At 40.0% G+C, this 14,639-nt stretch overlaps 1 protein-coding gene across 4 annotated transcripts in view; it reads right to left on the bottom strand.

The window, feature by feature from the left end:
* The window catches only part of LOC136858724 (THAP domain-containing protein 5), a 74,839-nt gene extending 63,276 nt beyond the window's left edge, over nt 1–11,563 (bottom strand). For 2 of the 4 annotated variants that reach the window (XM_067138469.2, XM_068229567.1), the window contains exons 1-4: nt 11,407–11,563; nt 2,796–2,961; nt 2,591–2,702; nt 1,970–2,037 (exon numbers count right to left, since the gene is read on the bottom strand). In XM_067138469.2, coding sequence (XP_066994570.1) covers nt 1,970–2,037; nt 2,591–2,702; nt 2,796–2,948 — 333 coding nt within the window. In that variant the 5' untranslated portion in view covers nt 2,949–2,961; nt 11,407–11,563. Of the gene's footprint in view, nt 1–1,969; nt 2,038–2,590; nt 2,703–2,795; nt 2,962–3,106; nt 3,201–11,273; nt 11,387–11,406 lie in introns of those variants that run through there. The other 2 variants (XM_068229566.1, XM_068229565.1) reach the window with 2 other exon arrangements.
* Between the last annotated feature and the right edge of the window lie 3,076 nt (nt 11,564–14,639).

The raw sequence follows: 14,639 nt of genomic DNA, 5'->3' as shown, positions 1-14,639 counted from the left end.
TGGCAATATGATTCATGACGTCATGCGCGTGGGCTCCACGAGCTCTTGCAGAGCAAGTGGATAGTAGATGAAGCTAATTCCTTATGATGACTGAAAAATACGCTGGTTAAACTACATTCTATGAATATTTTCTCATAGGCGCACGTTAGAAGCGAAATTAGTAATATATAGTGATAATTATAAAGAACAATCAAAAATGCAAAAAACTCCATTTTTTAAAGAGTCTTAACACTGAACAAATTTAATGATATGCCTATATGACACTTTCCTTCATATATTTAAGAGTCAAAAATTATCAGTTCCTTTCACAAAACTGAACTTGCTGATGAAAGATAAAAGATCAAAAACAACATGTTAAGTACAGCAAAAACTATTAAATAAAAATAACATATAAACAGAACTTTTTTTACAACAGAAGCCTAATATAAATTAAGGGGTGAAGAGTTCACAAAATTTGGCTGTTATGCAAAGAATACAGTACATGCCAACAATAGTTTGTTCATCAAGTCATCAAAATTAAATTTGAATTCCACAGTGTATATAAATGTATAGTCTCCGCACCTTTTAGCGATATTTCTTTTTACGCTGATGAGGTGTAAGGTGGGAGCTCCCGGTTCCGGTAATACTGCCAACTGAATGGAAATTAAATCTGAATTGAATCGATAATATGATCGATCGATATGAATTTTCTAAACTTTTATTATCTTAAGCCATCAACTGTATCATACACACATTATATAACATTTCTCAATGCGAATCTTGTTCCTAGCATGAATTTTATAGTTTGGATTTGCTGTGTAAACATCGACAGTACTAATACGTACAGTGTACGCCAGATGTCGCACAGCAATGTATAAGCGATTCATAGTTTTTTTGCTAGTTGCTTTATGTCGCGCCGACACAGGCAGGTCTTATGGCGACGATGGGACAGGAAAGGCCTAGGAATGGGAAGAAAGCGGCCGTGGCCTTAATTAAGGTACAGCCCCAGAATTTGCCTGGTGTGAAAATGGGAAAACACGGAAAACCATCTTCAGGGCTGCTGACGATTCATAGTTTGTGTTTCAAAGGTTGTCAATACGAATCTCGAAAATACCCAAGGTCGATCAATTCAGCTCTAGGGTATCCATGTACCGCTAAAAGGTGCACGTACTATGCTCATATTATCTTGGACCCTGTTTCAAATAACGAGAACAGGAAAAAATTGAAATTAAACTGGAAATAAAACAACTTATTAAAATACATGAACTTAAAATTGAAAAGCAGTATGACAATTCTGATAACATTTGAACTGACCTTCACCCTGACACTTTCTGTTATTGTTTTCAATTTAACTTCACCAGGTTGCTTAAAATTGAAATGGACATGAGGTGAACATGATATGAGAAAATATAAAAGGAAATCTCTACGAACAGTAATTGTTAAAATCCTCATAAACCTAATTAAGAACTTGCATTGCTGCCATTACATTAATAAAAATGTAGCAGAACACACACTGAACTACTCATTTCATGCTTTATGAACCAGCTGCATTGTACAGTATAGATATGACACACATGAGATCAATTAAGTAATTAATCCCAAATTTTTCACATATACATGTTACATTCATTACATGCAATAACAAAAGCTGGAAGGAGTACTTTCTCCAAGAGAAAATTCATAACCAGAGTGTGAAGAGGTTATAATGCTGGAAGAGGAAATTCATAATTGAATTTAAAATTACTCAAACAATAATGTTTACTACTGAAGGAACTTACAGTGATTAACACTGAATTCAGAGTTTACACATTCCCTTTCAATGGAATTCATAGAGGTTCATCAACTCAGTAATTAGTAATACTAATGTACTCGAAAAATGATAAAGCCTTAGCCCCTCAGCTTACCACGGACAAAAGAAAAGGATGGTTAATGATTTTGTAGGATATGTGCCACCAAGGTAATGAACCCTACGAGTTAAATGACAAAATACCTGTTTAACATAAGAGGTGGTATCAGCCAAGTACTCTGGGCAGTTTGGAAACTGAGAAGGAACAGCTCCTAAAACATTTAGACCAAATTAGAATGCATTCACCTAGATATAAATTCATGGCACCACTTACTTCATAGGACTATGTCATGCCCTAGATATATCTAATATATAATATATTTTATATTAATATATGTAATATATTAATATAAAATGAATAGCACACAAGGAAACAGAGAAAATCACTGAGTGAATGTAATTTACAATAATTATATAGAACCTAACATAATTGCAATGAACACAATAACATTGCTGTCTAGCCTGAACTAAAAATATTAACCCACACTAAGAGATATATTCCCTCATGCGATATAATAAATAAAACTGCCTCACTTGCAGTTAAGGAGCACAGTAAGAATACGTGAAAGACAATACCTTACATGCCTTCATAGTGTATAACTTTTGCCAGAATATCACTATACCCACAACAGTAGTCCTATAAAATACTGTGATACTCAGCACATCCCAAATTAAATGCTTAAATCAGTAAAATATAAATCACCCCCAAAAAAATCTACTATTTCATTTACACATAGCAAATATATTAGAGACCTATCCACAAACCTTTCACAAGCCTTGGATGAGATAAAGGTGCAGTCAATAATTTCCCATTTTTCTCATCATACATGCTGGTCGTCCATTCAACCTCATGAGTTTTGAAATGGAGCTCGCACACCTACAACACAGGACTCCAATTCAAGGACCATTCCACTACTTAAGTCACTGAATGATTTAAATCAGATATAATACACTAATAACTAAGACTTACCTTTGCATTTTGGGAAGGAACAAAATCATCTCTGCGAATAGCTCTTAACCACTTAGCTCTCTCCGAGTCGTCAGTTGGAAACGAGAAAACACTCACTTTAGGGCCAGTGCGATAATTGCCCTTACAATTTGGAACACTGCATTTCTGAGGCATCGTTATTCATAATCTGAAAAACAGTGATCGCAATTCACAGTAACACACCATTAAAAATAAACTCAGTTCTAACCCCACGTGGCGGCCATGCTGGCACTTTAAACACAATTTATTAATATTAACAATTTATAAGTACTAACACCTGTAACTAAACTTACACTAATAGGAATATTAAGCGAGTGTTAACACACAAGACTCAATTAAGATCAATATAATCGATGAAAAACACACATAACAGAGAAACGCGTCCTAATTCACCAAGCTGAGCTACTGGCATGTGACTAGGCGAACATACGTCATCAGCTACTCTCATTCGTGTTGCCAGGCCTTCTTGTTCTTCTTCTTGGAAAGTTATTGGGCACGTAATTACCCAGTTACAATAATTATGAAAGTTCATTAGCTGTACACTAGCTCACTCATAAAGTTATACACGAAAGAAGAGCGCAGCATTTCCTTATGTACAACACTTGGGTGGGATATAAACAGAGAGATCTGGGGATCACGTATCTACCGCTAACACAGGAAGAGTACACTATAAAGTATTACAACCAGGCAGTAGCAGCGACTAAGGGGGGCGAGGGGGAGCAGTCGCCCTCCCTCCCCCCACTTTGTAGAGGAAACATTACAATTTTATTCCATTTTAGCCAGCTCAAAGTAGGAATTATTAACCCAAGATCAGTCGAGGGATGAGCGCAGCGCTAACAAAAATTTTATCTGGCCGCTGCTTGTTTTTCTTTTGTTCTCATGACGTGTGCTGCTATCTAACTCACCGGCGATACGTCAACAATCGAATAGTGCTGTTAACAGCTGCCAAGTTGTCATCAGAGTGACTTAGACTGCTTATTTGTGAAGTCGTGAGCGCTGCGCTGACACCTCGACCGATGGTGTTCGTTTTAATTCTAAGTAATGTTGTATCGTGATTATTGAATTAGAAGACTCCGAGTAGATGTTTTGAGTTCATTGTTTGCTATTTCAGTGCAGGTGAAGTTTCATGTAGTATGCATCAGGAACTATGGATCGTTCTGATGCTCAGGTAATCCAGTGGCTGTTGGAAGAACCTGATAATGACACTGAAATGGGCTCATCTCAAGAGTTAGATGATTCAGTTGATTCAGACGCAGAACAGTCAAATAACAGTGACCATGATAGTGGAAGTGAACAATCTGCCGGTGATGAGCAGGAAATAACGGAACCTCGAGTGGAGTATATCGGTAAGGACCAACTGACCGTTTGGCGTGCTCATACAGCACGCCAACAAGTACGTAGGAAGCACAGAAATATAGTTATTCATCCACCGGGAGTCAAAGGAGAAATTGTAAAAACGCTAGCACTGTTCTTGATGCATGGAAAATATTTTTCCCTAACGAAGTGATTGAAGAAATTACAGCGTACACAAACAATTGCCTTCATAAAATTCGAAGTAACTACAGCAGGAAAAGTGATGTTATAGATACAAATCCTGATGAAATAGGGGCAGTTCTAGGTCTCTTGTATTTAGCAGGTGTGCAAAAATCGTCACATCAGATTGTGGAGGATTTATGGGATAAGGATGGGACTGCTCCAGAATATTTTCGACTTACAATGAGTTACCGAAGATTTCTGTTACTGTTGCGAGGTCTTCGTTTCGATGATGCACGGACAAGGTTGACAAGGAAAGCACTTGATAGACTAGCCCCGATCAGAAATGTGTTTGAAGGTTTCGTAGCAAGATGTGTGAAGAGCTACAGCATTTCTGAATACGCTACAGTTGACGAAATGCTTGAATCATTTCGTGGTAGATGTGCATTTAGACAGTTCATGCCGAGGAAGCCGGCCAAATATGGCATAAAGATATTTTCTCTGGTAGATTCAAGGATGTTTTATACATCGAATATGGAGATTTATGTGACCGGGCAGCCTTCCGGGCCTTACATGTTGGATGTTAGACCAAGTGCCATTGTCAAGAGACTTGTTGAACCAATCAAAGGGTCGGGAAGAAATGTTACAATGGACAATTGGTTTTCGTCTATTCCGCTTACGCGCGAACTTCTACACCAATATAACTTGACAGTAATTGGGACTCTAAAAAAAGAATAAGGTGGAACTGCCACCGGAACTTGTAAATACGAAGCAACGGCCTATAAATAGCAGCCTGTTTGCCTTCCGAGAAGATTGTACAGTTGTTTCGTATGTTCTCAAAAAGAGCCAAAACGTTGTTCTGGTTTTGAGTATGCACGACTCAGATGAAATTGATCCAACTACTGGCGACAAAGAGAAGCCAACAATGGTGATATTGTACAACCTCACGAAAGGAGGTGTAGATATCGTTGATAAGATGAAATCACAGTACACTGTTGCCAGAGTATGTTGTCGTTGGCCACTCAGAATTTTTTTTCCACTTTTAGATGTTGGTGCCATCAATGCTCAAGTAATCCTCTTTTGCAACACTAACAGTAAAATGGAACGAAGAAATTTTTTGAAAACTCTGGCATTGGGTCTCACAAGAAATCATATGGTGGCAAGACTTTCAAAGGAAGGAGTTCAGAACGACCTGAAGATTCGAATAAGAAAATACCTCCAATATCCAGAAACAAACTGTACTCCTCAGCCTGCTACAAACAAAGAGAATGTGAGATGTGGCTTTTGCCCGAAAAGAAAGAATCGTTTCTCCATGGTTCGGTGCATTTCTTGTCAGGCTTCGAGAGCATATAATAACCATGTGTCATCAGTGCTATCAGCAGCAGTGAACGAAGCTGCAGGATACAAAAGACAATATTCAGCATATGAATGAACTGTACATAATGCAATAATTTTGTTCTCTCATTGGCATATTGTACGTTGTTTTGTATATTACATCGTTTGATATCATTTGTAAATAGATTCTCTAAATTTAAAATAATAATTTTCATCATTTATTACGGCACTCGACGTTCATTTTTATAATAAGGCATTATGACTTACGTTACCGGTACTTTGGGTTTTGAGGCCAAATGTGATAAAAATAAATTAAAGTGCTCCACAAGGTGACAAAAGAATAAAAATAGAAACTTCCTGGCAAGATAATTTGATATACATAAGAAAGACGGACACTTATTTTTCATTAACGTGAGCGCCGCGCTAACACCTCGACCGATGACGTGCCGTTACTAAGTTCGACCAATGTTGGGTTTAAAAAAACAATTTGTGCAAATTTTTAATTATTAACAAAATTATTATCGGAAATACGCACAAAATGTCGTACGTCGCGGCTAACCGATGTGTATAGCGCCACAGCAAGTAGTGGAGACTTCTCAAATGCTAAATTATTTTTAATTTTATAATCACTCCTTACTTCTATTGAATTGTAATACGTGTGTAATATTGTTTCCTTGGTGAAAGTATAGTATTGAATCAAAATCTCAAAAAACTATTATTGCCGCACTTAAGTTAGTAAACTGTCAACCTTTACCTTTCTGTCGAAATTCGCTCAAAAAGCATCGAAAACTTACCATTTTGTATCTTTTTTGTTCAGTTTTGATGTGTCACCCCACCCGCTATATCCCTTAACCCGGCTAATTTCTGTTATCTGTATATGTTTTTGCCCCCCCACTTCTAATCCCCAATCGCCGCTACTGCAACCAGGTCTTGTTCTCTACGAGGTGCTGCATCAACATACACGATAGCTCCCGCGCTTTCACCTTGGCCTCCGCTGCATGTTGCCAAACTTATATGCCGCCGGCTTGTAACTGTAGTCGGCTGTGGACAAGCATCGCCGTGAGACATCTGGCGTACACTTTACGTACTAGTACTGTTGTTTCACGGCCGACTGGATACCTCGCTGCGCTCCTTATACCGGCCTTGACAATCGCTTGTGAAGCCCAGCATAAAGCTGTAATTGGAAAGTTTCACCATAATGCCGCTGGAGCGCTGGCCTACTACCCATTGACAGGATGCTGTATACCGCAAATTGCCGCATTTCCAGTTTTATTTTTTTGGTTTTGCTGTCGTAAATGTTAGCAATGTGTTCGCAATGAGGTGCTTGTTGGCTTCATAATGAAATCTGATAGTTATGCGCTAGTGAGTTTATTTTTTATTGTGTAGTGTGGTGATTATATTTTTTAAAATTGTGTTTACAAATCTTGGAATTTGAGACATTCTTGTGCACCTTTTCGTACTTCGAGCAGAAATTTTATGGAAACAAGAACAAAGTGATTTCTCGCTGTAACTTCGTCCTGAACAAAGATTTTAATTTATGTGCTAATTCGTTTTTTAATGGTGTGTTGATTTGCTTTTCTTTAACTGTGTTAGGAAATATTCGAATATATATTGCTGTGTGCCTTTTTTGTATTCCGAACAGGAAAAAAAAGCAAAGGGACACTATCATTTTACGAATTCTCTGTAGACCAGGACAAAACTACTTCTTAGTTTTCCGTTTCTATGTCGGGTATTTACCTTCGTTCTTTCTTTCTCTTTTCTTACTGTTTACCCCTCCAGCGTTGGCTTTTCTCTCGGACTCAGTGAGGGATCCCACCTCTACCACCTCAAGGGTAGTATCGTGGAGCGTGAGACTGCGGGTCGGGGGATACAACTGGGAAGGATGACCAGTACCTCGCCCAGGCGGCCGCAACTTCTATGCTGAACAGGGGCCTTGTGTCGAGGATGGGAAGATTGGAAGACATATCCAAGGAAGAGGGAAGGCATCAGCCGTGGCCTTAAGTTAGTTACCATCCCGGCATTTGCTTGGAGGAGAAGTGGGAAACTATGGGAAACCACTTCGAGGATGTCTGAGGTGGGAATCGATACCACCCTCTACACAGTTGACCTCCCAAGGCTGAGTGGACCCCGTTCCAGCCTTCGTACCACTTTGAAATTTCGTGGCAGGGCCAGGAATCGAACCCGGGCCTCCGTGAGTGGCCGCTAATCATTTTTACCCATGAATTTTCTTTCATAGAATAATCCTTTAGGCGGTGTCGTATTTGCCATATGACAGCAACACAACACATTTTTGTTCAAGATAATCTGAACTTTAACATTTAAACATTGACAAGTAAGAATCACTACTGCTATGACGGTAAGGCCAGCGTATGAAGTGTTGTTACCTGAGCAATGGGGCCGATGACCTAGATGTTAGGCCCCTTTAGACAACAAGCATCATCATCATCATCATCATCATTGAGCAGAGAAAAGTTTACATTTTATTTACTCAAAATACTTTTCTCTCACTGAATTTTTATTTAAAATTCTTCTTCTTTCGCTATTTGTTTTACGTCGCACCGACACAGATAGGTCTTATGACGCCGGTGGAATAGGAAAGGGCTAGCAGTGGCAAGGAATCGGCCGTGGCCTTAATTGAGGTATAGCCTGATGTAAAAATGGGAAACCACGGAAAACCGTCTCCAGAGCTGCCGACAGTGGGGTTCGAACCCACTACCTCCCGGATGCAAGCTCACAGCTCCACGCCGCGCGGCCAATTTGTTCCACCCTACTGCATTTCAAGTAAAATTTATTTTCTGAATTTAGCATGGCCAGCTTGCCCGGTATTTAATATTCTAGTGAAAGGTATGAATGAAATATAATCTGAAACTATATATATTGAAATTAACATTTAAACATGTTTGAGTCAAAATATTTATGTTCTGCATACAACGAATATGGAAAAAGTAAGACTCTTATGTTTTGTCCAGCCCCCTTCCTCAATCAATCAATCAATTAATCAATCAATACTGATCTGCATTTAGGGCAGTCGCCCAGGTGGCAGATTCCCTATCAGTTGCTTGCCTAGCCTTTTCCGAAATGATTTCAAAGAAATTGGAAATTTATTGAACATCTCCCTTGGTAAGTTATTCCAATCCCTAACTCCCCTTCCTATAAATGAATATTTGCCCCAGTTTGTCCTCTTGAATTCCAACTTTATCTTCATATCGTGATCTTTCCTACTTTTATAAACGCCATTCAAACCTATTCGTCTACTAATGTCATTCCACGCCATCTCTCCGCTGACAGCTTGGAACATACCACTTAGTCGAGCAGCTCTTCTTCTTTCTCTCAATTCTTCCCAACCCAAACATTGCAACATTTTTGTAACGCTACTCTTTTGTCGGAAATCACCCAGAACAAATCTAGCTGCTTTTCTTTGGATTTTTTCCAGTTCTTGAATCAGGTAATCCTGGTGAGGGTCCCATACACTGGAACCATACTCTAGTTGGGGTCTTACCAGAGACTTATATGCACTCTCCTTTACATCCTTACTACAACCCCTAAACACCCTCATAACCATGTGTAGAGATCGGTACCCTTTATTTACAATCCCATTTATGTGATTACCCCAATGAAGATCTTTCCTTATATTAACACCTAGATACTTACAATGATCCCCAAAAGGAACTTTCACCCCATCAACGCAGTAATTAAAACTGAGAGGACTTTTCCTATTTGTGAAACTCACAACCTGACTTTTAGCCCCGTTTATCAACATACCATTGCCTGCTGTCCATCTCACAACATTTTCGAGGTCACGTTGCAGTTGCTCACAATCTTGTAACTTATTTATCACTCTATAGAGAATAACATCATCCGCAAAAAGCCTTACCTCCGATTCCACTCCTTTACTCATATCATTTATATATATAAGAAAACATAAAGGTCCGATAATACTGCCTTGAGGAATTCCCCTCTTAATTATTACAGGGTCAGACAAAGCTTCACCTACTCTAACTCTCTGAGATCTATTTTCTAGAAATATAGCAACCCATTCAGTCACTCTTTTGTCTAGTCCAATTGCACTCATTTTTGCCAGTAGTCTCCCATGATCCACCCTATCAAATGCTTTAGACATGTCAATCGCGATACAGTCCATTTGACCTCCAGAATCCAAGATATCTGCTATATCTTGCTGGAATCCTACAAGTTGAGCTTCGGTGGAATAACCTTTCCTAAAACCGAATTGCCTTCTATCGAACCAGTTATTAATTTCACAAACATGTCTAATATAATCAGAAAGAATGCCTTCCCAAAGCTTACATACAATGCATGTCAAACTTACTGGCCTGTAATTTTCAGCTTTATGTCTATCACCCTTTCCTTTATACACAGGGGCTACTATAGCAACTCTCCATTCATCTGGTATAGCTCCTTCGACCAAACAATAATCAAATAAGTACTCCTGAGAGCAGCGCTTGAAGAATTTTAAAACTCTAATTGAACAATGACACTTAATCTCAATATTAACATCAGAAGACAAAAGCATTGTGGTAAGTTCTGCTATGTATCTAAATGCCATGATAATAAAAACGATTACTATTATTCCTCACAATTAAGGAACGTCAGTTGGACTACTCCATCCTCCGCAGTTTCATTTCACGACGTTGTTTTGGCACATATCAATGAAAGTAGCCTTTAGGATTAATCATTTTAACAATATTAGTCAATGTAACATACTATTTTATTCCCTAAATTAAGATACATCGGCAATCAGAGTCAATATCAGAACGTCAGCTGGACTAAGTCATCTCCCCGCAGTTTCATTTCACGACATCATTTTGGCAAATATCAACGAAAGTAACCTTTAAGATTAATCATTTTAACAGTATTAACCCATGTAATATTCTCCATAGCTCTAAATTACGATAAATCGGCAACCAAAGTCAATATATTTTTCATAAAGAAGTATGCATTTCTACCGCAAATAGGTCGGCCGCCAGCGCCACGTGTCGAGTTGTGTAACTACTCCGATTACAGTACGTGGACCCGATTGTCAAGGCCGGTAAGGAGCTAGCTAGAGCGACGCATCAAGTCGGCCGTGGTTGTTTACACAACAAACCCAAACTGTAGAATTCATGCTAAGAACAAGATTCGCGTCGAGAAATGTTATACAATGTTATATAATGTGTGTGTGACAGTTGTTGGCTTAAGATAATAAAAGTTTATAAAATTCATATCGACCGATCACATCGATTCAACTCAGATTTCATTTACATTCTGTTGGCAGAATAACCGGAACCGGGAGAGCTACCTCCTTACCTCTCACCCCTAAAAAAACTGGTATCGGAAAAGGTTCGCGTATTAGTATGGATACTTATTTCCATGTCTGTAAACCGAACGCACACTTCACAAGCGAAAACTGGCGCACAAAAAAAATTTAAGAAAGACAATAAGAATCGTGCCAGCACATGTGGAGAGGAATGTCAAGTGTACAACAACGCAACAGGTGAGTATTGTTTACACTGAGAGTCCCTAATGACTACCAAAACATCACCAAATCCTAGAAGTAATGTCAACGTAACATTGACATTACCGTAAGCCGACATAAACAACAAGCAAATAACTGAAAAATGAATTGACCACGTTCTTGCAGAAACTTCTACGTACTTCAGTTTTATAAGTAACAGAACATACAGTTGCAAGCCAGGTTAAGATGTGCGCACGCGCAAATAGGCTACACACAATTTAAAAGATGGCAAAAAAACAACAGGAGTACAGTAGCCTAATGGATTTTACTGACCTATGTCGACATCGTATCGCGTATGGTTCACTGCAAGTAATGAAAAGTAAATATTACGTTGATGCACACGCAAACACCAGTGAGAAAGAGAAACGCTTCAGATCATTAGTCCAGCCCGTGGACCGCTATTGCTATTCACACACGAGCGTAACGACTGTCGTTTGTTTTCTCGCTCGCGGCCTTCTTGGAAAGGATGTTCTGGAGCAGTGCTCAGTGCTGCCAATCTCTGTACTTAGGAACTATGCTTCGAATTGTTCCCTGTTCTTGCCATTCGCGAAGCGGACTTAGGCCCCTAGTTTCGTATACGGATCTAGGCAAGACCATTGGTCTGGACGGTTAGGATTCTTGCCGTGGACAAGACCATTGGCCTGGACGGTTAGGATTCTTGCCGTGGACAAAACCATTGGTCTGGGCGGTTAGAAGCCGCGAAGCGGCGTTAGGCCCCTAGTTTCGTATACGGTTAGGATAGGATCTAGGCAAGACCATTGGTCTGGACAGTTAGGATTCTTGCCGTGGACAAGACCATTGGTCTGGACGGTTAGGATTCTTGCCGTGGACAAGACCATTGGTCTGGGCGGTTAGAAGCCGCGAAGCGGCGTTAGGCCCCTAGTTTCGTATACGATTAGGATAGGATCTAGGCAAGACCATTGGTCTGGACGGTTAGGATTCTTGCCGTGGACAAGACCATTGGTCTGGATGGTTAGGATTCTTGCCGTGGACAAGACCATTGGTCTGGACGGTTAGGATTCTTGCCGTGGACAAGACCATTGGTCTGGACGGTTAGAAGCCGCGAAGCGGCGTTAGGCCCCTAGTTTCGTAAACGGTTAGGATAGGATCTAGGCAAGACCATTGGTCTGGACGGTTAGGATTCTTGCCGTGGACAAGACCATTGGTCTGGACGGTTAGAAGCGGCGTTAGGCCCCTAGTTTCGTATACGACTTGCGCTTTTATTGTGCTGCGGTTGGCAACGGATTATCATCAACATACTTGACGGGAAGGTGATCACGTGCCACTTTACATTGGCCAATAAGAATACAAGTACCTACTTCAGAAATGAACATGGCGTGTAATAATCTTTATTAGGTTATAAAAGTAAATGTCCTTTTTGGGGCGGGATGGTGGGTTCCTGGACATCGCAAAGAACACATCTCTCCTCTAAGACGCTCCCCAAGTAAGATTTCACTAATTCCACTCACTTGTAACATTACAAATTACGCCTGTCTACGGGCTGAACTAATGCCCATTGCTATAGGAGAACTGCCTGGAGCCAGGTAGTGTTGAGTCGTTCATGAACGAACTGACTCTTTTTAACGATTCATAGGAACTATAACTTGGTCCATAAGAGCTGGTCCTTCAATTTCGACTTGTATAGTTTATGAATAAGGAATTGTAGGCGGCAAGAATGGTTGGAGTAGACCAAGGTATGCATATGACAAGCAGATTAGAGCAGCTGTAGGATGAAGTAGTTTCGTAGAGATGAAAAGCTTTATTGTTTTCTGATTTTATTGCTAGTTGCTATACGTCGCGCCGACACAGATAGATCTTATGGCGGCGATGGGACAGGAAAAGCCTAGGAATGGGAAGGAAGCGGCCGTGATCTTAATTAAGGTACAGCCCCAGCATTTGCCTGGTGTGAAAATGAGAAACCACGGAAAACTATCTCCAAGGCTGCCGACAGTGGTGTTCGAACTCATTATCTCCCGGATGGGAGCTCACAGCTGGTCGGTAGCCCTGAAGATGGTTTTCCGTGTTTTCCCATTTTCACACCAGGAAAATACTGGGGTTGTGCCTTAATTAAGACCACGGCCGCTTCCTTCGAACTCCTAGGCCTTTCCTATCCCATTTCCGTGGATTCCCATTTTCACACCACACAAATGCTAGGGCTATGCCTTTCCTATCTCATCCTCGCTATAAGACATCTCTGTGTCGGTGCAACGTAAAGCACCTTGTATTTTTAATTAATTATATTTATTGGTTTATGATTAGGGCCTATATTTTATCACTAGTATCTGTGTAACTGAAACATGATAACTCAATGCTCACCACTCTTGTTCATTAAATAGTCCTTAAGTACAGGTGTTACGCGTTCGCTTACCACTTCGTCTATGTTTAGTTGACACAAGGCACTTGAAATTTATCAAAGCCAATTTTCTCGACATGCCTGGATATCAAGCTCATTGGCTTTGGGACATTCATATTCGAGGGTTCACCTTCACATACTATAGTTTAAGTATCCATCTACCTGAAGGACCCGTTGTCAGTACAGTTCCGCACATGAACAAGTAAATCGAAAGTAGGCGGTCTTTGCCTCCTGCATAATCAGGCGTGAATAACAGCATCAATCAATCAATCAATACTGATCTGCATTTAGGGCAGTCGCCCAGGTGGCAGATTCCCTATCTGTTGCTTTCCTAGCCTTTTCCTAAATGATTTCAAAGAAATTGGAAATTTATTGAACATCTCCCTTGGTAAGTTATTCCAATCCCTAACTCCCCTTCCTATAAATGAATATTTGCCCCAGTTTGTCCTCTTGAATTCCAACTTTATCTTCATATTGTGATCTTTCCTACTTTTATAAACGCCATTCATACTTATTCGTCTACTAATGTCATTCCACGCCATCTCTCCGCTGACAGCTTGGAACATACCACTCAGTCGAGCAGCTCTTCTTCTTCCTCTCAGTTCTTCCCAGCCCAAACTTTGCAACATTTTTGTAACGCTACTCTTTTGTCGGAAATCGCCCAGAACAAATCGAGCTGCTTTTCTTTGGATTTTTTCCAGTTCTTGAATCAGGTAATCCTGGTGAGGGTCCCATACACTGGAACCATACTCTAGTTGGGGTCTTACCAGAGACTTATATGCACTCTCCTTTACATCCTTACTACAACCCCTAAACACCCTCATAACCATGTACAGAGATCTGTACCCTTTATTTACAATCCCATTTATGTGATTACCCCAATGAAGATCTTTCCTTATATTAACACCTAGATACTTACAATGATCCCCAAAAGGAACTTTCACCCCATCAACGCAGTAATTAAAACTGAGAGGACTTTTCCTATTTGTGAAACTCACAACCTGACTTTTAACCCCGTTTATCAACATGCCATTGCCTGCTGTCCATCTCACAACATTTTTGAGGTTACGTTGCAGTTGCTCACAATCTCGTACTTATTTATCACTCTATAGAGAATAACATCATCCGCAAAAAGCCTTACCTCCGATTCCAC

This window comes from Anabrus simplex, chromosome 1, assembly GCF_040414725.1.
Source record: "Anabrus simplex isolate iqAnaSimp1 chromosome 1, ASM4041472v1, whole genome shotgun sequence".
In the NCBI taxonomy this organism is placed as follows: Eukaryota; Metazoa; Arthropoda; class Insecta; order Orthoptera; family Tettigoniidae; genus Anabrus; species Anabrus simplex.
The sequence above is the reverse complement of the archived record's forward strand: the minus strand, read 5'-3'. Positions and strand labels throughout refer to the sequence as shown.